Genomic DNA, 24,545 nt, shown 5'->3' on the forward strand with positions numbered 1-24,545 from the left:
GTCATTGTCAACGAAGTCAATGTTTGATAACCAAATTAGATGCAAAGCGACGTTAAAAAGACATGTTAAGCTATTAAAATTCTTTTTTACTTTGTATTGGTCATTAACCCTTTGTTGTGTGTGATACAAATAAAGTATAGCTTTCTGATTAATATAAGAATAGTTATAACAAATTTAACTTCACAAATAAGTTAATAATAACATTTAAAGTTTCTAAGTTAAGCGATACTTAGTGCTTAGACTTTCATATGTCAGAAACAATTAAGCTACATTTTATTTTCTAAATTGGGATCATTACAAAGCTTACAAAACTAACTCCTAAACTTACAAAAGTAATTAGGATCATTATTATTTTAAATATACCCTAATATTTATATACAACAAATTAATGAGACATAATATACAAATCAATTTGCATTCGTTGAATTTAAATCATGTATTAACACCCGCTTCAAGGTACTTTTACATATGATGTGAAAATAAAATTACATAATATTAGTAGGATGAAAACGTTTGAAGAAATTTGAAACTTTATTATAGTCAATAAAAAGGGATGTTTAGTACTAAAGAATATGCACTAGCCTCAAACTGGGAGTTAAAGTCCCTGTATTGAGGGCAGCCTCTTCCACTGGACATGTTAACAGTATTTGATAATAATTCTGACATAACACTTACAAATTATAATTACACTATTGTTGCACAATAAGAATACTTTTCGGCGTAGGGCCGGTTGACAATATTTTGTTTAAGATTATTATTTATATTATATTATTATTAGTGAATGTATAAAGGTTTGAATTGTTAGTGGAAATTTTGTTTTTATGAACTTAGGCTTAGATTTAAGGGCCTCTGAAGAAGAATAACTGTTGTACGAAGAAAGTACATTTTCTGGGTAGCTAATGTGTTGTATGTCTGTTGTGAGACATTGTGCATAATGTAGTGTGATCGGTGTTTGTTTCCACAAAGTCTGCATATTTTTATTATTACATATAGTCTTTCATATAAATAAGCAAGTGATCGAGCAGCTAATCAAATTTTTTTAAACAGCACATATATATGAAAGTTAAATTTTCATACGGCAAAAATGATTTGCTCCTTTTCCATTACATATCTGGTTGGGTAGGAAAGATACATGGTTCAAGCGTTTGGAACATATGGACAGAAATCTTTCAACAAGCAAGCTACAAGCTAGCGATCGTAGCCATTAACGAAAAATAATATATAGTTTACAATTATTATGCAAGTGATAAAGCAGAGTTGGCCTACTGGCTTTAAGGTGCGATTCTCAAAGCCGAGGTCTTGCGTTAGAACCTCGGCTATATGCACCTATGGACTTGACAATTTGCGCATTTAACTATCGCCTATCACATGCCGTAATTGATAAACGATGCAACGTGAATTAGATGCAAGAATCTGACCTAATAAGGTTGTAGCCCCTCTCGTTTTTATTTCAATAATATGTGTGAAGCCCATATCGATTTTTATTTCTAGCATCTCATTTGTATTTATAAAATGAGCACACTGTATTAACGCGTCCCGTTGAACAAAATAAACTAATTAATCAATGCATGCATATTCTAATCAGCTATTAGAACTTATAAGTACGAGACCCTGAAACGAAAACACGTAGTGGAAGAATAGTGCGTCGACGTAATAGACAAGGTAATTTTTTAAATTTCGAAAACAGAGTAATTGCAGTTAAAATTCCTTTTTTATTTTTTTTTAAGTACTAAAAAGTATTTAATAACAACATTTCTTTTTTGTATTGTTTGACCTGGTGTTTCAAAGAGAATATATTTTTTAAGTGTAAATTAGTTTTTTTACAAGGGTTGAAGATCTTATTAGGCTAATATATTGTTCGACAATCCTTAAAGCCAAATGTTGTTATGATAAAAGAGATTTTGTTATGGACATCGTAGTCGTTTTTAAATTAGATTTGTTTTGGACATCAAGGGCAGAAAGTGTATTCCTCTCAATTGGTAAATAGTTTTTGAGTCTTTATATAAAAATATTACAGTACCTAATTTGAACTGTTAATATTTCTTAGTGCTGCCTTTGACAACGTACTCATTAGTGGTTGACAACAGTATATTTTGATTTTTGGTCATTTATTCCAATTTCGGATTCTTTGTGTAATAGTGGTCAATTTCCAAACGCTGTTTTACAGTAGTTGAAGATGATCCAGTGTCGTGTGGATTAGTTACTTCATTTGGTGCAGTTATTAGTTATATTTTATTATATCCGATAAACAATCATATATTTGTCGTCTCCATGTTGTAGTGCAAATTCTTCTCCGTGAAATTTGTATGTCAATTATGTCTTGGATTTTGATAACAGCTGTTATTATATTTATAATAAGTTAACCGCATGTATCATTTTTGTGGTCTTTCCAATGTAGAAAACTTTATATGTCTTGGACCGAAATAGCAAAATATGTTTCAACTATAGCGGCCTCCCGTAGTCTTCGCCGTTGCTAGCCAAGACACCATATCGATACTATTTATCATTAAATGAAAAAGCCCTCAATTATTCTGAGTTCTACCTGTATTTATAGAAAATGTACCTTATGTAAATAATTTGTTCAATTAATATCTGTATGTTTTTGTTTTTTTTATAGCTACATCATGGTGCTAAAAACACAGAAGTTCACTGAAAATGATACCATTCATGAAGGCAGTGTTGTCATCTCTGGAATGGCTGGCCTCTACCCCCAGTCTCACAATGTCAAGGAATTTAAAGATATACTGTATAACAAGGTATTGTTTTTATTTATTTATGCAGAAACTCTTTTATTTTATGTAAGGTTCTTTCACATTTACTCAGTTTCTGGAATTAAAAAAACATTTAATAATTAAACCAGATATACTAGTTTTAACCCCGTTAAACGTTAATGCCCCAATCAACCTTTAATAGATAAATATCTGTCTGTATTTTATTAGTAGATCTAAACATGACGGCTGACAGATTTTTTTTTATCTGCAATAGGATCAATATGAATACAAATACATTTTTAAAAATATATTTGTTCGTATTAATTAAGAATTTAACTATCAAATGTGTCTAATAATAAATTATTAATTTAATAGCTTCGTTAACTTCATTTATAAAAAATTAAACATTTTTGCTTATTTCTCCGAAGAGGGGAGTTATAGGGAATAGTCAACGCAAATTAATAATTATTTATTAAGGGATAATTAAATCGATCCAAGTCATTTGCCTAGATGTTTGATCAACTGTCTGAATATCTTTCAGGCCGCTAGTTAAACGGCGACCTTTAGTTAAAAGTCTAGGCTGTTAATGAACGGCTCATTAATCTAGTTGCCTCTGGCATATACTAACATCAAAATAATTAAAGTAATGAACATTTACGAAATCTACCTTTCTTTTATTTCTAAGACGCCAACGAATATCGTATGTAATTAAGTGTGTTATATTTAATTAATTAATTATGAAGGAGTGTGCAAATCAATTATCTACTTTAATTTACACACAATGCGAATACATTCATACTAATAGAATTAATTTGTTGTACAAAATATATTTCTTTTTTCACTTATCTAAATTGCGTATCTTGAATACGCCCTTTCTTTTAATATCGTTATCCTGCCAATACTAATACATTGGACTTTAATCGACTGGATTAAATTTTAATAACTATCGTAGGAATAGGAAAGATAGGTTCTGTAGCAGACTTCTTTAAGACTTGTATGAAAAATCGATGTAACAAATAAATAATCGTATAGAGTTATTACTATTAATTCGTATTTCTGCGTATATTCTAATTCCTTGTGTTTATAGGTTAATCCAATCAAACCGAAAGAAACCCGTTGGAAGTACAACCACCCGGAAGTAGCGAATAGTACTGGCAAAGTTCCGGAGTTAGAGTATTTCGATGCTCAATTCTTCAAAATCCACTATCGATTGGGCAACTCAATGGACTCTATGTCCAAGAAAATATTGGAGCAAGCCTTCGATGCAATATACGATGCGGGTATATAAAAATATAAATTATTAAAATATCATATTTTATTTTTCATAATCTTCAGCTCCTCGACGGTATTTCTTACTTGGTTTTTAAATGCTATTTATATTATATGTCACATTAAGGGCCTGTTTCACAATGTCCGGATAAGTTCCAAATAAGCTATTTGTTACTTATTGGTATGATACTTATATGGGCCTGTATTTTTGCGTTTCACGACTGTCAGATAGCGCTATACGTCATGAAATTCGAAGTATCTTATTTGGAACTTTTATCTTTCAAATAATTTATGTGTTGCATAGCTATTTGGCACTTTATCCATACATTGTGAAACAGGCCCTTAGAATAATTTTATTTTAATATAGAGGTACAGACGAGATAAGTATGAACAAGATTGTGGAAAAGGCGGTAGGGTTTCCGTAGAGATTCTTAGGGCTCTCGACACGGGTTGGCTTCCATCGTGAAAAGTGAGATGAGGTGGTGTTGCCCGCAAGTAGCTGTTTACTTATTATTGACAACTATTTAAAAAACATATAGTTTTTTCCGCGCACCACCACTTTGTGGAACCAGCTGCCGACTGAAGTATTTCCGAACCAATTCGACTTAGGGTCCTTCAAGAAAAGAGCGTACCAATTCTTAAAAGGTCGGCAACGCACTCGCGAGCCCTCTGGCATTGAGAGTGTCCATGGGCGGCGGTATCACTTAACATCAGGTGAGCCTCCTGCCCGTTTGCCCCCCGTTCTATAAAAAAAAAAAAACCATGAAGGAATAGTGGACGCAGATTCAAAATGGGCCACTTACATGTGAATCGTCTCTTATTCACGGACGATCAAGTGAGTCCGCTGATCTTGGTTGGAGAAATTGCAGCAGTTCTGGAAAACGCTGTGAGGAAAACTAAAATAAAAATTAAAAATCTCTAATAAGGCTCAACGTACATGCGTTGATTTATGTAACTTAAAAATATTATTATACCGTAGGAATCAGTCCAAATCAGCTCTCAGGAACCAAGGTTGGAGTCTACTTGGGAACCTGTTTCTCTGAAACCGAAAAGGCTTGCTTCTATGTCGCTACTTCTAGAACAGGATTTGGTATTGCCGGGTACGTTAATTAATTTCATTTGGAGTCACTGAGGTTTGGACCGCATGATCATGGATCCCATCAGAGTTTCGCTATTTACCGTATACTACCATTATAATCCAGTGAGTTTCTTTTCGATGGCTCTAGTTTTATTATACTAAATTTAATTCAAGATATTTTGTTAAGACAAAATCATCGTAATTACAATGATATATGTAATAATTATCTTTATTTCTTCTCTCACATATACATATTTATTTATCCTTTATTACCTTATACAAAAACATGCACAAAAAAACAGTTTACAAAATATATAAGGCAACGGGCGGCCTTACAGGCGATTTCTTCCACATACAACTACATACAAGGTTATAATGATTAAACTAAGATGATAATATTTGGAAGTGTATGTGAGTGACTGGTCCCGGTATTTCTGATTAATTTTGAAAATAGGTGCAGTAAAAGTATGTTTGCCAACCGTATTTCCTACTGGTTGAACGCGAAGGGGCCCTCCATGTCTGTAGACCAGGCCTGCTGCAGTTCCACTGTAGCTCTGGAGTTGGCATACCAGGCTCTCATTAGAGGTGAAGTGGATTCGGCTATCGTTGGAGGCACCAACATCTGCTTACATCCTCAATCAACTGTTCATTATGGAAGGTATATATTTTCGTTATAAAATACTTAGGTACCTACCTATATTGTATCTGTTTGTACAGTTTCTTCTGGGGTTTTCAACTCTTTAACAACATTTTGTATTTACTTTATAGAATCATGCCAATAAGTAAAGATGGTGTAACAAAATCGTTCGACAAAAACGCCCATGGTTGTGCCAAGTCAGAAGCTATCAATGTACTGTTTCTACAAAGGGCAAAGGACGCACTAAGGTAACTTTTTCTTATTTTTTTATTTAGTAATTTACATAAATACATTGTATTTATATAAAGTGGCAAACATGCAGAAGGTTCACTTGATGTTACACAGGTGGAAGGAATGTCATCAAATTAAGGAAATGTTAGTCCACAAGACATATAGGTAACATACATAAAAACGTGTGACTGAAACCACGAAATGTATTGACACTAATAGCATTTAGCCCGCTCCATGCGTAAATGCGTCAACATCTAATGTCAACTCTTCATCTATATCGATTTACATTACAAAACCGACATAATCATGATTTACAGTCGTCTTATAAATAATTCCACTATGTTTTTTATTGATTTATCTCTTATTTATCTCCGTCTGTTAAGTACGAGAAGCAAAGCAACTGCTTTAAAGAACTCAAAATTCGAATAATGACATATTTCCCTAGTTGTATTATATAATTGTATACATTTTTAGAGTTTACGCTGAAGTGGTTCACGTCAAGTCCGAATTCTGCGGTCTACCAGAAGATGAGGATGGTCCATTATTCACCTTTTATCGGGACCCCTGTATCATGGCAGATTTCCTTAAAACCTTCTATGAAGAAGCAAACGTTCCACCGCAGGCTGTTGAATATGTTGAAGCTTTTGGTTCTGGTAAAAAAAATTCTCATTATCACACAGGAAAATAATTAGACATGTTCATACCAACCACGACTCCAATCATGAACGAATTATGCAATTTATATTTTAAATAGCACCATATTAAAGTTTGAAACAATTTAACAATTTGTAACTAACGAAAACTAATCAATGTTTGTTAAGGAAAAATTATCACCAAAGTATTGGCAGAAATGTGTCTGACTATAAAATTAAAATTATAAGTTGTACATTTTTAAATAGTTTAAAACATAAATTACAGCAACGCCCGAAGTTGATAAAGCGGAATTGGAAGCTATCGATAGAGTATTCTGTGACAAAAGAGAGGACTCCCTTCTAGTTGGTAGTGTTATGTCCAACTTGGGTTACGTAGAAGCGGCTTCTGGCATTTCTTCAATAACTAAAGTAAGATATTTTGATTTTTATATATAAAGATAAATCGAATCAAAAATATTTAAAGCTATACTGAAAGGTTTTAAAATTGCAATAAATAGATAATATTTTACTCTACCGACTGGGAATAGATAATAGCAACACTAATCTTGAATTGATATTTAGATTTAAACAAAATACAATTGCCTCGATGGAGAAATGAAATTAATTTCAAAACAATTTCAGGTGCTTCTAGGCTATGAAGCTGGTAAATTAGCAGGTAACATTAACTGTGACGATCCAATAGATGATGTTGACGGTATACGAACTGGTAAAATGCAGATTGTAAGAGACCATGAACCATTTAGACAAGGATATACTGCAGTTAATGGGGTTTCTGTAACTGGAGTAAATGCTCACGTTTTGTTACGAGGCCTTAATAAAACTAAGGTAATTAAACATATTAATTATTTAATGTGCAATGTGTGTTTTCTAAAATATTTTTTTATTTAGTATCTGTCTCATTGGTTTCATAATTGATGGTTTTTTTCGTTCTACTTGATTTTTGACTTTGTATGGAGGCGAGTCTTGCCATGGTCCCAAATACAAGCAGAGTTGCAAAAAATGTAAATCAATGCTCATTGCTGTATCATGATAAGCTTGTTAAAATATTGAAATGGTCTATATTCGAATGACTAGATAAATGTATTACTACAAGTAATAATGTGACTGTAAACTACGAAGACAAAGGAATCAATCCTTTAAAGGACTTTCTCGGACCAAGATAATATGAAAGACATTATCAATATTATTTTAGTTTCATACAAATTCCTCTTTTCTTCCAAATGTTGTCTAAATGTGTCATAGCATCTTTAGACATGATGTTTGGGCTTGTTATACTTAAGTGTAATTTACGCTTACAGGACCTCAACCGATACAAATCAAATATTCCCCACCTTGTAACAATATCAGGAAGGCAGAAATCTGCCGTAGAAAAGATCTTCGAAGATTTGAAAAAACGTCCAATAGATCCGGAGGAGTTAGCTCTCTTCCACAACATCCATCAAACCACGATCAGTGGGCATTTGGGAAGAGGATACATTTTGTTAGGTAAGATATCCCCAAGATTTCTAGGGGGGGGGACAAACGTTATGGAAAATGTATTACAATCTTCGTACATATATACGAATCGGAACTTACTTATCTGAATGTCCTGACTTAGATGGGGCAAAGGTTCATAGGGAGTCTCCATCATGTTGTTGAGCGTATTTCATCTTCCTCCAAGTCTCTCCGGTCCTCTTTGCCTAATCAGCAACTGTACCACGCTAGGTTTGCTTGCGGGTTCCAATCAATATACAAATCTTTTTATAAATTTAACACACATTAATTTTTCCAGATACAAACAAAGACAATGAGACGGTTGTCCTAAGCGAGACGGCAGATTACTTTGACGATGTGAAACGTCCGCTATGGTTTGTCTACAGTGGTATGGGATCCCAATGGGCTGGTATGGGAGCACAACTCATGCGCATACCTGTTTTTGCTGCGGCAATTGAAAGGTATATTCTTTTTTTTTCGAAAGTATATTTTTTATAGGAATATTTTTTTATAGGAAAAATAAGATTTGTTAAAAAATTATTATGTTACAATACTTTATATTAAGTTTGATTGTCCAAGATAACTAAATGTATAAAACGTTTTTTTTCTTTGTACACAAAGCAATGAAATCTACAGTATTTACAATTTCCTTGACCTACATACTTAGATATTAAAAATAATATAATTTAAATAATAATAAAAATAAAATTAATATTCATAATTATTCAACCCATTCTTTTCATTTAACCAAAAAGAAAATTGATATAGAATATAACTTTTTTCTAGATGTCGTCGAGCTCTAGAACCCAAGGGTATCGATATTTTACACATTATCACTGCGCCGGATAAGAAAATCTATGATAATATTCTGCACTCTTTCGTTGGAATTGCTGCTGTTCAAATTGGGCTTACAGATGTTTTAAAAGAAATGGGAATCGTGCCGGATAAAATTATTGGTACGTATTAAACTAGGAACTAACCGCTCAGCTAAAAAACGGTTATAGGGCCGGCTGAACATAACCTACGAGTAGTTGCATGTTATGCTCCTGTGATTTGTAGTCACACATTACACTCACACGTTCACTCATATGCACCCAGACACTCATACATTTACGTATGTTACGTGTCGCGTAATGCTTTTTGGTATAAATAAATTGGGAGAAGTAAATGTAAACAGTTTTAAAAAAACAAATTGTAATTGAAAAAAAAAATATATTCTTGTGGAATAAACAATTAATTTTATTAATTATTATGGAAGAGCATGGAACCCTTACACAGGTATTTAATTGTATGTAATGTTGTGACAGTCTTGACGAGATGGTTTCGGTAGTTTCCCTGGTAAGCCATCCCCATGTCTTCTAGTGACCATCAGATAAATCCAATCCCTTCTAGTCGGAAATAAATCCATCTATTGAGCATAAGTTATGACAACTTACTTACTGTGCGTTTCTTAATATTAATGAATCTTAATAATCATTATTCTTATTACATATATTTTTTATAATAATTTCCAGGTCACAGTGTCGGTGAGTTAGGTTGCGCTTATGCAGATGGCTGTCTCACAGCTGAAGAAATGATTTTATCTGCGTATAGTCGTGGTCTGGTCTCCGTACAGACGCCTTTCATACGAGGTTCTATGGCTGCCGTTGGAATTGGCTATGAGCAGGTGTGTAGCATTTAATAAATATCTTTCAATATCGTCATCTAGCGCTACAACCTCTTCAGGTCTGGCCTCAAATTTCTGAATCTGTTTCATGATCATTTTTTTATCCAATAGGCAAGTAGGTGATCAGCCTCTTTTACCTGATACATGCCTTCGATTTTTGGGTCTAAAACAAGTCGGTTTACTCACGATGTTTTTCTTCACCGTATGAGCGAGTGTAAAATGCTGATGCACAGCCGGGGATTGAACCAACGACCTCAGGGATGATAGTCGTACACCAAAGCTACTAGGCCAATACTGCTCAATGCCATATAACTAATGATTGTTCTTATGTTTAGATCATCAAGTTATGCCCCCCGGAAATCGAAGTTGCTTGCCACAACAGTTCAGAATCCAGTACCATTTCCGGCCCAGCTGATGCCATGAAGCAGTTTGTGGAATCCCTCACTTCTAAGGGAGTTTTTGCTAAAGAAGTTCCTTGTTCCAACATCGCGTACCACTCAAGATATATTGCTGAAGCAGGCAAGTACCAAGCAATATACTACTATGCATATATTACTTAAAAAAATTACAACTATTTGTTTGATTTCATACATAATATATGCATTTAAATATTGTATATGTTAAGTATTTATGAATTCATATATAGGTACTATTATTACATCCTATTTCATTATTATATTAACCTGTAACGCAACAGGCGTTAATATTATTAACTGAAAACAAAAATATAATTAACTTATGATGTATAAATGAAAAACAACAAAAGCACATCTTTGTAATTAAATTACCACAGGCGTAATATTTTAAGCAAACCTGTATTTCTTATCGTAGTGCACCAATAGAAATCAGCAAGATAATTTCACCAAATTGTTTATCATCAGGTCCCGGTCTACTGCAGTACCTAAGTGAAGTAATTCCAACGCCGAGAGCACGTACTGAGCGATGGGTTTCGACGTCTATACCTCAAGATCGCTGGGAGGAGCCACTTGCAAAATATTCTTCTGCTGAATATCACACAAACAATTTGCTCGTACGTCCTACGACTTATTCGATTTTTAAAATCTATTTCATTTATTAACTTTGACACAGAGATCTCCATGTGTTACAATTTATATATTTTGAATATCTGATAATTACACTATTTCACAAGAGTTGCTGGTTGTGTATTCAAGAAAGCATTGTGAAGGATATTCAATTCCTTTCAGTGCCCAGTTCTATTCGAAGAGACTGCTCAGCTGATACCAAAGAATGCTGTATTGCTCGAGGTTGCCCCTCACGGTCTACTGCAGGCTATACTTAAGAGGTCCTTGTCTACTTGTGTCAATATACCACTTACACGTAGAGGCCATCCGGATAATGTTACACACATGCTTGATGCTATTGGGAAGTAAGTGTATCATTAATTAAATGGTTATAGTGTATATGTTACTGGTGTTACCTAGGTAACACTGAAAATGTTTAGAAAATAAAAAAACCGCTTAATGTAGAAAGTTGCTTAATATTTTTATTGATTTTCGAAGTAATCTCCGTTCTTTGCTACACATCGTCGCATTCGATGGAACCACTAAGAAAAGCAGTGGGTTCATTCTTCCTTGGGGATTTTTCACTGCATCTTCAGGGCTCGTAAAGCGAATACCTCGAATTTTATCTTTAGTGCTTGGGAATAAATGAAGCCAACAAAGACAGTCATAATAAATCATTGACCGATAATTTTCTCACATTAGGTTCAATTTCACGTGTAGCAACAGTTTTAGATCTGCCGCCAATTCACAAAAACAAATGACAAATGAATATAATACTACATTCGGTTACCAAAGAGTTCTAAAATTGAAATTCAAAAAAAGTTTTCATTAGCAATGTTTTTAACTGGCCAGTTGGTTTATTTTCAGTGTTACCTACGTATACATTAATTAATTAAATATGTTCGACGTCCTGGTGGACAGAAAAACTGTGTTTAGTTTATGTTTCCACGACACCAACTTATGTTCTATTTTAGATTATGTATACAATAATAGTACATAGGCGGCGAAAGTACTTAACATCTTCCATCACTCTCAGTCTTATGCTTTTATCTACCAAGAAATGAAATGAAACTTTCTATATTAAACAAGATTGTTGGTCTAGAGGCTTTAAGTTACGACTCTTGATGTTGTAAGTTTCATGCCTATCACCAATGTAGGTTTTACCTATGCTATTATTTGCGCATTAAACGGTTCAGCGAATGAAATCATTTTGAGAAAACCGGTATGCCTCGGACCCAAAGATCGACAGCGTGTATTAGGCACAGAAAGCTGATTCTACTAATAGCCTGTTAGAAAAAAACAAATATTATAGATACATGCAGATATTTAATAGCGCCGCTGTTTTTAAATCGAGCAATTATAAATGCGTGCATATAAAAAGTATTTTATGGGCAGAATAGGACAAAATGTATATGACATACATAAATATAACTGAATTTAAGTGAAAAAATATTTTCAGACTGTACATGCAAGGATACTATCCAAAGGTCCAAGCTCTCTACCCCAAGGTTGAGTTTCCAGTTTCGACAGGAACACCTATGTTGGGGCACTTGATTGAATGGGCTCATACAGAGAAGTGGTAAGAATTTATAATGTTAAAACAATAAATTCGTTTTCGTATGTTGTATTGCAGTGAATTCCTTCAAATAAAATATAGTTAACAATACAATTACAAACAAAAAATATTAAAGATCTGGTTTATCAATTTGTGTTAATGTGTGTGTGTGAAGTTTAATGTTTATTTTTTTTTAATTTAATTTCGCGATGTTAAATATATTATATTCTCTTTTGGTATGGGTGTTATATTCTCTTTAACCCTACTAAGCATTTATTTATTTCAGGAATCTGCCACTGTATGTATCTGCTCATAGGAAAGCGGCTACGGCTTGCAAGTTTGTCTTATCTATCCATGACGAGGAACATAATTACTTACAAGGACACGTTATCAGAGGTACCTTAAGTTCTGGAATTACGACGAAAATTAGGATATACATAAATACGTTGGAAACACAAAAATTAAAAAAACACTAAACTAATATTACAAAATTTAAAAGTACTTAATAATTTTAATACAGAAACAATTAAAACAAAGTTAATTTTATCGTCACATTGTTCATAATAATGTCAAAATGTTTTAAAAAACGTTATTAATAAGTTTTTGTGAATTAATCTATATATTACATAATAATAATAATGCCCGTTTAATTTCCAATCATGACAAAAAGATAAAATACAGTTTATATTTTTTTACATTTTAAACATTATATTATTTATCATGTTGTATATCCTATATCATAGCTAAATTCAGTACCGCCGACCGGAACCCCTTCGCGGGTATTTAATATAAACATAAAGGCCTTCTCCAGCTTTTTCCAACTGACTCTATCCATGGCTTTGTTTCTCCATTTGCTTCCTGTTACCGCTTTTATTTCTTCTATCCACCTTTTCTTGGGGCACCCTATTTTTCTTCCCCTTGGTCCTTTCCAAACAGTTATATTCAAATTCCACCTTTTATCTGGGTATCAAATACTGTAACACCTTACAATATGCCCTAATTTTAAACACAAAATAAAATACGTTAAGAAACAAAGATTTAATATTTGTTTGAAAACCTTTCATGTAAGATTTTCGATACTAGCTGTACTCAATATACGAAATTTTCAGGGCAAAACTTGCTTCCATTCTCTGCTGCCTTGGTTGCTGTGTGGGACACTCTTGCTATGTTCTTTGGGCTAAAGAAGAAGCACACATCTATCCAGTTTAAGTCTATCCAATTCTATGCCCAGCCTGTGTTGCATGATGGAAGGCAGTTGACTCTCAATGTCGCCATTCAACGGGGCAGTGGGAAATTTGAGGTATTTATAGTACTTTATTGGCAACTTATATTATATCTTTATCCTGCCCGTTTGCCCCCTGTTCTATAAAAAAAAACTTTATTTTCAGGAGATTTAAGAATGATAAGCTAATCATTTTGACAATTTAAGGTGTCATTTTAGTCTCCAATTTTATAGAGAAACTATTTCAACGCCTTAATAAGTAATCTCTATAAATAATTGTACTTTTTTTAAAGCTTTCTTGTCCCTAATAATATTTTTCTGAAGTCATGTTGCTCCGTCACATAAATTTGTTCTTTTTAATAAATAAATAAAGAATGTTGCCAGTTTAACGACAAACTCCGGTAAAAAAATAAAAACATATAATACGTTTATTTTGGAACATAAGGTCATCAAGGTATCACTTATTCCACGTCATTAAAATTCGATCCCTACTCATCGGCAAAGAAGACAGAGGGTGTGGGCTGAGAGAAAAAGCCGGCAAGCAAATATTTAAATAATACTTATTTTAAAACAAATATAGCAAATGAATTAGAATTGAATTTTTTTTATATAAGAATTTTAAAAAAATCTAATTAATTTGCTATGTAAAGTTTTAATTTCATTTCATTAATTTTCCATTTCAGGTTTCCAGTAATAGTATGTTAATGGCATCTGGATACGCAGAAATTATTGAGAAAGGCGTCGAGAGTCACAGATTGCTAAAAACACCTGTTGACAAATCTGAAGAAAATACCCTTAAAAGTAATGATATTTACAAATTGCTGCATAGCCGCGATTATCAATACAGGTAATATATTATCTAATATTAAAAGCATACCATCTTGACCGTGATTCGAATGATGATGATTTCTAATAGTGGTGCAAATGAGTAAAAGTATTAAAAAAACAACTACGCTTTAGACGTATGAGGGTAATTTTTTCACGCAACGTCACGAAGATGTGCAGCGTTTTTGTTGAAGAAGGGAGAGAGCGATTCAGACCCATTGAGAGAGAATGAGAAAGAAAGATCGAGAAAAATACACACAATTGGTTGATGTATTCGTTTATTTGTTACGTATTAGAACTTTAGTTGGCAATTCTATCGCATAACGTCTTGTGCAGTGATAGCAGTTTTTACGTATTTATATTATTATTAGCACGTATACAGTGTGAATATATGTAGATATACAAATACATATGTTTTTCTTTCTTAGTAACTATAGTTGGGTAGGTACTGGCCTACGAAAGGACTACCTATTAGAAACTCTAGGATCTAAGGAAATTCGCACTAGGGTGGAAAATAATACCTTTTATTCCACCCATCATTTATGTTAAATTCCGTCTGTAAAGACCAACCTCAATTCAGGCATCTCATACGAATTCTTCACGAATACACAGATTAAATGGTACTCATTAACAACTTGATATGTTTATATGTCTTAGACTGATCGACGTACTTAATCCGCAAAATATTCAGCAAAATAAATTCTTCCTATTTAAATTAACCTATAAGTGATTAACGTATTTTTTAAATTTCAGTGGTGACTTCCGTAGTCTTCTATCAGTGAACACATCCATGACTCAAGCGGATATTTCCTGGAAAGACAATTGGGTTGCTTTTATCGATGCGTTGATACAATTGAACAATGTACGTCGTCCTCACAACACTGTATCATTACCTGACTCTATAAGAAAATTAACAATTGAAATCGATGAGCACAAAATGAGTGAAAATAAAATACTCAGAGCCGATGTCATTGATATTCATGATTGTACACGGTAAGGCAATTTCATTTTTATTGAGAAGAACTGGAAAGAAAGCTTTTTTAAAGTTTTTTTATTAGCTCGTTAAAATATCGATCTGCAAAAGTGGTGCCTGCGCCAGCGCGGTAAGTATATACTTAATAACCTAAATACTTAAATTGACCATAATACAACGGACGATGTAGATTTCTTTATGTATTGGCAGGATAGTTGGCCTAGGCTTTAGCTTACGACTCTTCTGATGTCGTAGGTTTCACGCCGTGCGACAATGTACGTTTTACACTTTTACCTATGCTATTGTGAGCATTAAACGGTTCAGCTGATGATATATATAATCCTCCTTCTAAGAGGGATTAGATATTCTGAAAGAACAGTGTCAGTTCCGATATTCGGAATTTTATCCTCGTTAATATGCTAGTTGCGAGAAAATGCTACATAAATGTTGTGGTGGTATAATGTTAAGTTTTCATCTGTCACACATAATGGCATGCAAATTTAAATGTCTTAAAAGGTAGAATAGAAAAAAAGTGTTTTCTTTAAATCTGTAAAAGTTATGTCAATAAAAGACAATACTAGGATAGATAAGAATATATATGATAATTTATCACTACATCTTCATATTATTAAAACAATTATTACCTACTTCAGCAAATTAATATTAATTATAATATTTTACTCCTCGATGAGTCTTGAAATTAAAATTATTTGTCCTGCGAATAACTAATCATTATTTTGTACATTGATTTTAGATGTGGTGGAGTAGTTATAGAAAGTTTGACGTTCCGCGACCTCCCTATCAGTAACAATGAGGCAGTTATTATGAAAAGCTTGCAGTTTGTTCCGAACTTTATGCCTGGACAGTCAAATGTGAGTTATTAATTAATATTTTTCTCTAGTCTAGTAGAATATATGTGATCGAGGCAACTGTTTAAAAGATGCGAAGACGAAAAAAAAACCCATACTTTTCAAACATAACACACTTTAAAATTAGGACTTTGAATAATTTTAAAGCAAGATAAATCTGTATAATTGCACATGAATAAAATAATATTTTATGTTTGTCTAGAATTTTAATTAATGTAAAACTTATTTCAGCAATTAACCGCTTTATACGTATATTTACAAATAATTGCGGAGAATGTGGATAGCGACCGAATTGATGCAGTGGAAATTATAGAAAATTACGATGGAATTTCAAAATATAACACTCTTGATAGAATGATTCTTGATTTTCCCGAAATCAATATGAAATATGAGAAGATACACCAAGATGTTCTTTACAAAAAAGGTTTAGGAAAACTGAATGTTGTCTTCGTCACCAATCTATCCTATAATGATAAGGTATGTGGAATCTATGCTATAGAGTTCCATACAAAATTTGGGGGCAAACGAGCCAGCGAGACGCCCAAAAAGGGCAGTAAATGCAGCCCATAGACACCCATTTTTACTGGGTGCGTTGCCGGCCTATGAGGGAGGAGTACTTAATTAGTAATATTCATAATTTTTAAGAATCAAAACTTTCTCTAATGTTCATCTAAATAAAAGTAACTCCTACAGTTATATTTAACTGAAAGTTTTGTGTAATTTTAATAATTATAATAATATTATATCCCATATAACATTTATAACAATAAATAAGATACAGTTGAGAAGATATTGGGAGCCTGGTTTCCAAACTAGGTAAGAACCTGTGATATGGATAATCAGGCTTCCATTCTACAGCAAAGTCATATTAAGTGGTAACAAAAAGTACATACATTTATGGGTAGGCAAACAAATTTTTAATTAAAACTAGTTAGAACATGTATAAAATATGAATAAAGTTGTATGGATGTGAGTGTGTGTAATAGTGGGTGAGGGTATGTACGCGTGGGTGAGTGAGTGTTATAATATTATAATATTATAATATTATAATATAATTATTGGTTATATAAATATAAGGATTATGTTTGTGTAACTGTTTTTTTAGTATTCTGTGTTGATTCAAGTGTAAATGTATAAAAAATAATTTAATACTTTTGCAGCTAACCAAAGCTTTCGACAAATATCTACCTTCCAACACCTTAATAGTGAACAAAGAGTATAGGGCAGAAAGTAGAACACGGCCGTCAACCTTGTATACTGTCCTATGCAACCACAACATCGAAGAAAACATAGTGTTACAACTAATAAGATGGAAACCAGATAACACAATCGTTGGTACAAGCGCTCTAACCGTCCGTTCGGATTCAAATTTGACCCATTTAATATCAACTCTAAAGTTTTTACCTGCGCACCAAAAATTACTGATATTTTCGTCATATCCCCCAATACCAAATTTGGAGAACTTTGTAAAGGAGTGGAGGAAGGAAGGTCGCAAAGTGAATCTGATTATGGTTAATCATAGTATAGATGAGCAACAGTTTGTTGAAGATTTGCCGAAGACTGATTTGGCTATCAACGTATTGGACCACGTAAGTTAATCTTCATAGAAGTAGTAGTAGTAACATGAGAGGTTATTATACAAATAAAATGAATTGTATTTTATAATATTTTATTTATTTCTTTATACTTAATTGGCATAAAATATAGAATTATATATGTATAAACAAAAAAAGTAAGTAGGTAACATAATTTATTAGGCAACGGGCGGCCTTATCGGTAACAAGCGATTTCTTCCAGGCAACCCTAATATGGAACAATAAAAATAAGAAACACCTAAAGGGTAAAGTACAAGAAATTCATAATTAAATACGTTTACGTTACGAAAAAAAATCGTTCCGTTAACGCAAAACACTGTACTAACTACGTATTTATTCAATTCTAGTGTCGTTTTATGTGTAAATTCAATAACACCTGTATAAAATGTTTTAATTCATAAATATTTTTAGGGCACATGGGGCGGTAAATACTATGTACCAATGAAGACATCAGTTGATCACCGTCGGAATGCAATGCTACAAAGTGCAAGTATTGGAGATATTAGCTCTCTACATTGGGTTGCTGCTACGAATGTGCAAGAACCTGGTGTTAACGTGAAGGTATGTTCTGTCAACCTTGTTAAATCATGTACAAACATTTTTACTCCAATATAATTTGTATGCTATGCAATTTTTATTAATACGTTCTAAAACAATGTGTATGCCTAAAAGAGTACAAGAAAATATGACATTACAAATTTATAACAAATTTAATTTAGCATCAAAGAATAATAATAATAACTAAAAAGATTAAATAACAACAATCGAAAATACCTGTGCGCCTTACATTACATAAAAACACTATCCTTACAGCGCTAAGCCAAAACGGTAATGTACTAAACAATGAAATAAAATAAATGATATAATATTAAATATATAATATACACAATAACGCTACTGTGAACTTACTCTGCTACTATATAAAGATGTCGTCTTTGTTTACTATTCTGATGTATTTATGTATATTTATGTAGACTATCTTTGCAGCAGACTAGTTCTGGCCCTTGGTATCACAAACAACACTTCGTTGCAAGAAAAAAACACAAATAACACAATACATAAAAATTATAAGGGATGCAACGGGCGGCCTTATCGCTAATAAACGATCCAGGCAACCCTTGTAAGAGAAAAATAAAAAAATAAAAATCCTGAGTGCTAAAAGTGTTTTTATATTTTTTTTATATTTAGTTGTGTTGTTAAGTTCAAGTAAGTTATGATCGAGTGGACTTATAAATTTGTAATTTTAGGTACATTACGCTGGCGTTAATGAACTTGACGTGAAGAGAGCATCGGGTGTTGTGAAATTTGCGAAAAACAATACAAAAACATACTTTGGAATGGACTTCAGTGGTACTACGCCCAGGTAAACTGAATTACAATTTACACGAATTAATTAACTTAAACCAGTCTTTTTACACACATTCAAAATAGTTTCAGCACTATCTGTCTTAAAAACCCATGGTTGAATTTAAAGTAACGCAATAGAAAACGTATCATCAAATATAAACAAAACAAAAAAATATAAAATCTAAACCTTTTTATACCTATTTATAAATAATGCAATTCTTGCAAATTCAGCCAGTGTAACTTTATAAATCCGTCTCACATGCAATAATAATCAGGGTGTGCCAGATACCCTATGCTTTACTGAGTATATTGGCACGCACAACCCCAGTCTCTCCTTCTTTTTCGCGTTATGTATCCCACCTTATACTATTTAAATAAGCTGAAGCAACAAACAGATTATAGCAGTAAGACCTCCCATTTACCTCCTTTATCTTTCATTATTTTCAACTGTTTTGTGATGAACTTAGTGTGTATATATATAATAATAATAAATAATTAAAGTGTTTATTCATTTTAAGTAGGTACATTTTCATTCCCAGGTGTAAGATTTGAAAACCCTTTTAAGTAAAAAATACCTGTGTCAGGGTTCCCAGTCCTTCCATAATAAAACTTAATTCTTAATTACTTAAAATTATTACATTATTAACCCTATTTTATTTTTCTTTTTTCAACCGTTATCATCACGCCTGAGTGCATGAGTAAGTGTGTGTAAATGTGTGAGCGAGTGAGTGTTTAATATTAATCTTGTTCCTCTGAGTTTTCTTGGTAAACAATTCTTGTTTGATTCAGAAGAAACTGATCTCAGTACCGCGTATTTGATTGTTTAACATTTGTGATGTTAACAAAGCATTTCTTTCCTTATCAGCGGCAGTAAAGTTATGGGTCTCATACCTGGAGGATCCATCAGTAGCCGAGTGAGTGCTAATCCAAATCTTCTATGGCCGGTTCCCGAGCATTGGACTCTAGAAGATGCCGCTACTGTACCTCTTGCTTACTGTCAAGCATTTTACTGTTTGGTGAGTCATATTAGCAGCTATTACAAGTTATTTGTTTACATCTCAAAAGATCAAAGAGCTGGCAGCTAGACAAAGAGTTAGTCTAGCTATTCGAAGGAGGAATGCTGCCAGTATCTTGGGAACTATATTTTTATAATATATTTTAGTTATTATATTTGTTTTTTATTATATTATTTTATGTTAGCTGTTTAATATGATTATAATACTTATTTAATAGAACATTTAGGATATATCCCCATTATAGATTTTGAAGTAGATGTCTTTTCCATTATTCTCAATTAAATATAAATTCTATAGTTATTTGTTCCTTCCTTCCTAGTAGGTAATGTTTAGAGGAAATTCTGCGGGCGAAAAACCACTGGGGTGTTTTCTTTTCTGTTAATAAAACAAAATCATCAAATCATAAAAAAGAAAACAGACAAATCCAGTCTCTCTGGGTCTCTCTCTCCATCCCAGGGTACATTCAATGGTCTTACAGTAACATTTTTGTCATCAGGCCATGAAGAACAGGTTCTTCCCTGGCAAAACGGTGCTCATACACGGTGGTACCGGATCGTTGGGTCAAGCAGCTATTTCCATTTGTCTTGCATACAAATGCGAAATATTCTCCACAGTCAGCAATAGACGAAAGAAGGAATTCCTGCTGAAGCTATTCCCGACACTCAAAGGTACCAATTACTGTAAATAGTAATATGAATTGTCTACAGTATAAGTCAATACAAACTGTCTATTTCAAATACACTACAATTGCGGTCAGCAAAAAATACAAAAAAGTAGGTTTAGGTTTTACTAGTAATTTTTTATACCCGAGTCTTAACAACGCTTTTTACTTCCCTTCTACTTTATATATTACACCCACTACTTCATCAAGCTCTGAATAAATAGCGTCTATTGATGTATTCACTATGTTGCTTTTCAATTTAAAACAACGTAAGTTCACCTACGATGTTAACCAATACCTACTAATACAGCTAGTTAGAAATACTAGAAAAATACTTGACTCAATAACATTTTCAGAGGAAAATATTGGCTACTCAAGAGACAGCACATTCGGCGATATGATTCTTACAAAAACAAAAGAAAAAGGATGTGACATTGTCCTAAGCTGTGTGAAGGGTGAACTTAAAAACGTAAGTATACGCGTGATGTATTAACAAAATTATAGAGTATAGACTCCTAATGGGTCTATACTCTATGACATTATAAATTTGCTCTTGTAGGTGTAAAACGTTGACTGAATGTGTTTGAAATTTGTCGTTGTTTTAAAGGGAAACTTTATTGGAAAAATTGGATTCCAGTTACATTTAAACTCTTTAAAATAGCAATAAATAGTGATAAATAATAATAGTTAAGGTTAAATAATGTCCATATATATATGTAATATATGGACATTATTATGTCTATAATATACTCAAACTCTATTATATTGACATTTATTAGTTTCAGTATTTTTACGTTTTCAGTCGGCTATAATTTATTTTCTACAAATATATTATTCAACAAATATAAATTTATTCTTCCTTACAATATCACTTATAATATTATACTAAATTGTCTCAGACACTTATAGTATTTCATATAGATGTATATTAAAACTTTCAATAATCATAATAAATTAATGAGTATAAATAAAAACTGATTTTCAGGTTTCTCTTTCAATTGTAATTGTTATAATTATCGTACGATTTTTAAATAATTTAAATGAAAATATGCCCTACCTTTTAGATAAGCATAAGCAGTTGCGGTAGTTCCGGAATTATAATAGACACATCTTTAATACATAATCACGAAGATTACAACTTTGGAATGCACAGTCTTACCAAAGATAGATCGTACAAACTTGTCGATTTTTCATCAATGTTTGAATTCGGAACTATTGAAGAGTTCAAGGTAAAATTTTCTTTTCTAACGTAATATTTAAAATTCGAACGTGAAAAAACGTCTAAAGACATTTATCCATTTATCCAGAGATTTACTAAATAACGATAAAAACAATTATTTTTCTAAATAAATTAACATTTTTTTGTGGTATTTGCGTAACATCGTAAGAGGTAAGTATTATTTAATTATTCGTTAATTTCTGAAGCCTTTTTTTCGAAACTCCCTCAAATAAGTGCACAGATTATAGATCGACCTATCCGTAGAACAGAGTCCGATGTGATCATTGAGCAAAAATGAGTTTAATGGCTAAACGAGATAAGGAATACGAACTCTACAGACGTGCGTTTTTAAAATTTTCGTATCTTGTTTAGTTTCGGAGATATAGAATCGAATAACGTACTATCTGACATTAATTCCGTATAAAAACGCACGACGTGATCAAGCGACGGCACGCGGTAAGCGACGGCCGCGCAGACGCCCCGTCCGCTTGTCACTCCGGCCGTTGTTCGGTGGAGAGAGGGTGTATTTGTGTTATGCGCTCAGATTTTTTTTTGTTTTGATGTACAAAATAAATTAACTGCTTTGCCTGTAAACACATATTTTTAAAGATGTCACGTTCAAAAAAAAAATTAGATATTCTACAAAAAACTGATGCAGAAAGGCCGGAACTTAGTGCACCATTTTCAAATTTTCGAAAAAAAGTGTAATTACTGGTATATTGACGATTTCAGCTGTATTATTTCGCGATACACACTAATAAATTCTTATATTAACAAACATCATATCTGTATTGCTTTAATATTGCATTTTTGACTCAGTAAAGCATTGTGGGTGATTGATTTTAATATAGGACGTTTCTTGCCGGAGAGGTATAGAAAAGCATTTGTAGTGCGAAAATCATGCGAAAAAGCAATTGACATAATGCTAAGTCACAGAGTATTCATTTTTTCTATAATAATAAATAGTAAAAAGTAGAAGTCTTATGAAAGATAAGGACGATTTTATATGAACATTTTTGGTATTTTAAGCGTATCATATGAATTTAAGACGTTTTTCTGCGTAATCTGTAATATGATTTCTTGGTTTGATATTAAGATAGGACGTTGTTACTGGGATAATGTCATCAGTTAGGACGTTGTTCATTTAAAAAAATCGTTAAATAATAATATTATAACGATTTTTTATTTACGGTCTGTTAACTTAATTTATTTATAATGTTTTATAAATAGCTATAATAATACTATACAGTATTTTTTATACTACAGCTCTGAACGCTGATGACAACGACATTAGACAACAGAGCTCACCTTTGCCTTTGGTGAAAAAAAAAATCAGTCAAGAACTAGCTGATATATGGGAAGAAGTTCTGCATGAAGATATTACCTGACCGAAGATATTACTTGTGATAGCTTCATACCCAATGTGTCTGATCCGTCTGCCAAAGATGCTTACAGAAATCAACCTAGCACATTTTCTTTGCAAGAGCCTTCTAGTTTCGATAACTGCCAACTTCTATGCCATCTCCTACTTATATTCATTCGATTTGCGATAGACAGACTTATTATCTGTAATTTCTTCGTCGTCTTTTAGCACCACGAATTCACCTTCTTCGCACGTAAGCTATCCCACCGTGAATCCTAAAACGACTAGAAAACGTAAGAGGTGCCCAAAAGAATGGACAGACCTTAAACGCAAATGCCTTAAGAACTTAGGTAAGAAATAAGTCACGATAAAAGGAAAGTCAGTGAGTCAAGACACTCCTAGTAATAGAAAGCATACTTTTAACTATTATCTGGCGCTGATCACAGGTTCTAGCGAATCTTACTGCGAGAAATCGAAGTATGCCAAACATTGCTTATTAATACTCTTGCCGAGATAAATATGAGATAAAAAAATGCATGGAAGAAATACGATGAAAGGGCTATTTTAGAAGAGGAAAGACGGAGTCGCCACGATAATCAAAAGATTGTTATAGATCACGCAATGAAACAAAGTGTTTGTGACCATGGTCGCATTTGCATTGTAGGCATTTGCCCGAACATGGTGACATGCAAGCGATTCAGCAACTTTTTTAATTAAGCAACTGGGACAAATGTCCCAGTCCATCATCCATCGTATCGAATACGCAAGAATAGCCAAAAGCTCTACCTACAAGGAGACAAGTATCGCCAAAATGTTCAAATTGTATCTTGAATGGTTCGAACCCGAGAAATACATCTCTAAGGCTACAAAGAAACGCCAATATCGTGACATTGTCAACTTAAACTTCAATCTAGCTTTTCATATTTCCAAAAGGGATTAGTGCGACGAATGTCACGTTTTTCGATTGAAAAATAATCCAACAGACCAAGAAAAGAAAACTTTTCAACAGCACCAGACTAATAAGAAGATCGAAAGGAACTTAAAAGGCCAAGATAAGAACGACGCTGAGGAGTCAAATGGAAACATGGTTGCTGCTGTGTTTGATTTTTAAAATGTATTGCAGTGTCCTCATGGCAATATAAACTTATTTTACTATAACA

General features: G+C 32.9%; 1 protein-coding gene across 1 annotated transcript in view; it reads left to right on the plus strand.

The window, feature by feature from the left end:
• Positions 1–1,611: 1,611 nt before the first annotated feature.
• Positions 1,612–24,545, plus strand: part of LOC111001727 (fatty acid synthase-like) — a 30,768-nt gene continuing 7,834 nt past the window's right edge. The window contains exons 1-30 of the mRNA XM_045631100.1: positions 1,612–1,662; positions 2,618–2,756; positions 3,799–3,991; positions 4,960–5,080; positions 5,513–5,716; positions 5,827–5,943; positions 6,401–6,579; positions 6,845–6,987; positions 7,201–7,404; positions 7,878–8,064; positions 8,351–8,513; positions 8,839–9,008; positions 9,567–9,718; positions 10,054–10,237; positions 10,600–10,748; positions 10,924–11,105; positions 12,200–12,319; positions 12,582–12,691; positions 13,405–13,595; positions 14,201–14,364; positions 15,096–15,335; positions 16,070–16,187; positions 16,416–16,661; positions 17,345–17,773; positions 18,191–18,340; positions 19,027–19,142; positions 19,992–20,142; positions 20,639–20,810; positions 21,160–21,272; positions 21,868–22,032. Coding sequence (XP_045487056.1) covers positions 2,625–2,756; positions 3,799–3,991; positions 4,960–5,080; positions 5,513–5,716; positions 5,827–5,943; positions 6,401–6,579; positions 6,845–6,987; positions 7,201–7,404; positions 7,878–8,064; positions 8,351–8,513; positions 8,839–9,008; positions 9,567–9,718; positions 10,054–10,237; positions 10,600–10,748; positions 10,924–11,105; positions 12,200–12,319; positions 12,582–12,691; positions 13,405–13,595; positions 14,201–14,364; positions 15,096–15,335; positions 16,070–16,187; positions 16,416–16,661; positions 17,345–17,773; positions 18,191–18,340; positions 19,027–19,142; positions 19,992–20,142; positions 20,639–20,810; positions 21,160–21,272; positions 21,868–22,032 — 4,965 coding nt within the window. The 5' untranslated portion in view covers positions 1,612–1,662; positions 2,618–2,624. The remainder of the gene's footprint in view (positions 1,663–2,617; positions 2,757–3,798; positions 3,992–4,959; positions 5,081–5,512; positions 5,717–5,826; positions 5,944–6,400; positions 6,580–6,844; positions 6,988–7,200; positions 7,405–7,877; positions 8,065–8,350; positions 8,514–8,838; positions 9,009–9,566; positions 9,719–10,053; positions 10,238–10,599; positions 10,749–10,923; positions 11,106–12,199; positions 12,320–12,581; positions 12,692–13,404; positions 13,596–14,200; positions 14,365–15,095; positions 15,336–16,069; positions 16,188–16,415; positions 16,662–17,344; positions 17,774–18,190; positions 18,341–19,026; positions 19,143–19,991; positions 20,143–20,638; positions 20,811–21,159; positions 21,273–21,867; positions 22,033–24,545) is intronic.

The sequence above is a fragment of the Pieris rapae genome, chromosome 14, assembly GCF_905147795.1.
Source record: "Pieris rapae chromosome 14, ilPieRapa1.1, whole genome shotgun sequence".
Taxonomy (NCBI): domain Eukaryota; kingdom Metazoa; phylum Arthropoda; class Insecta; order Lepidoptera; family Pieridae; genus Pieris; species Pieris rapae.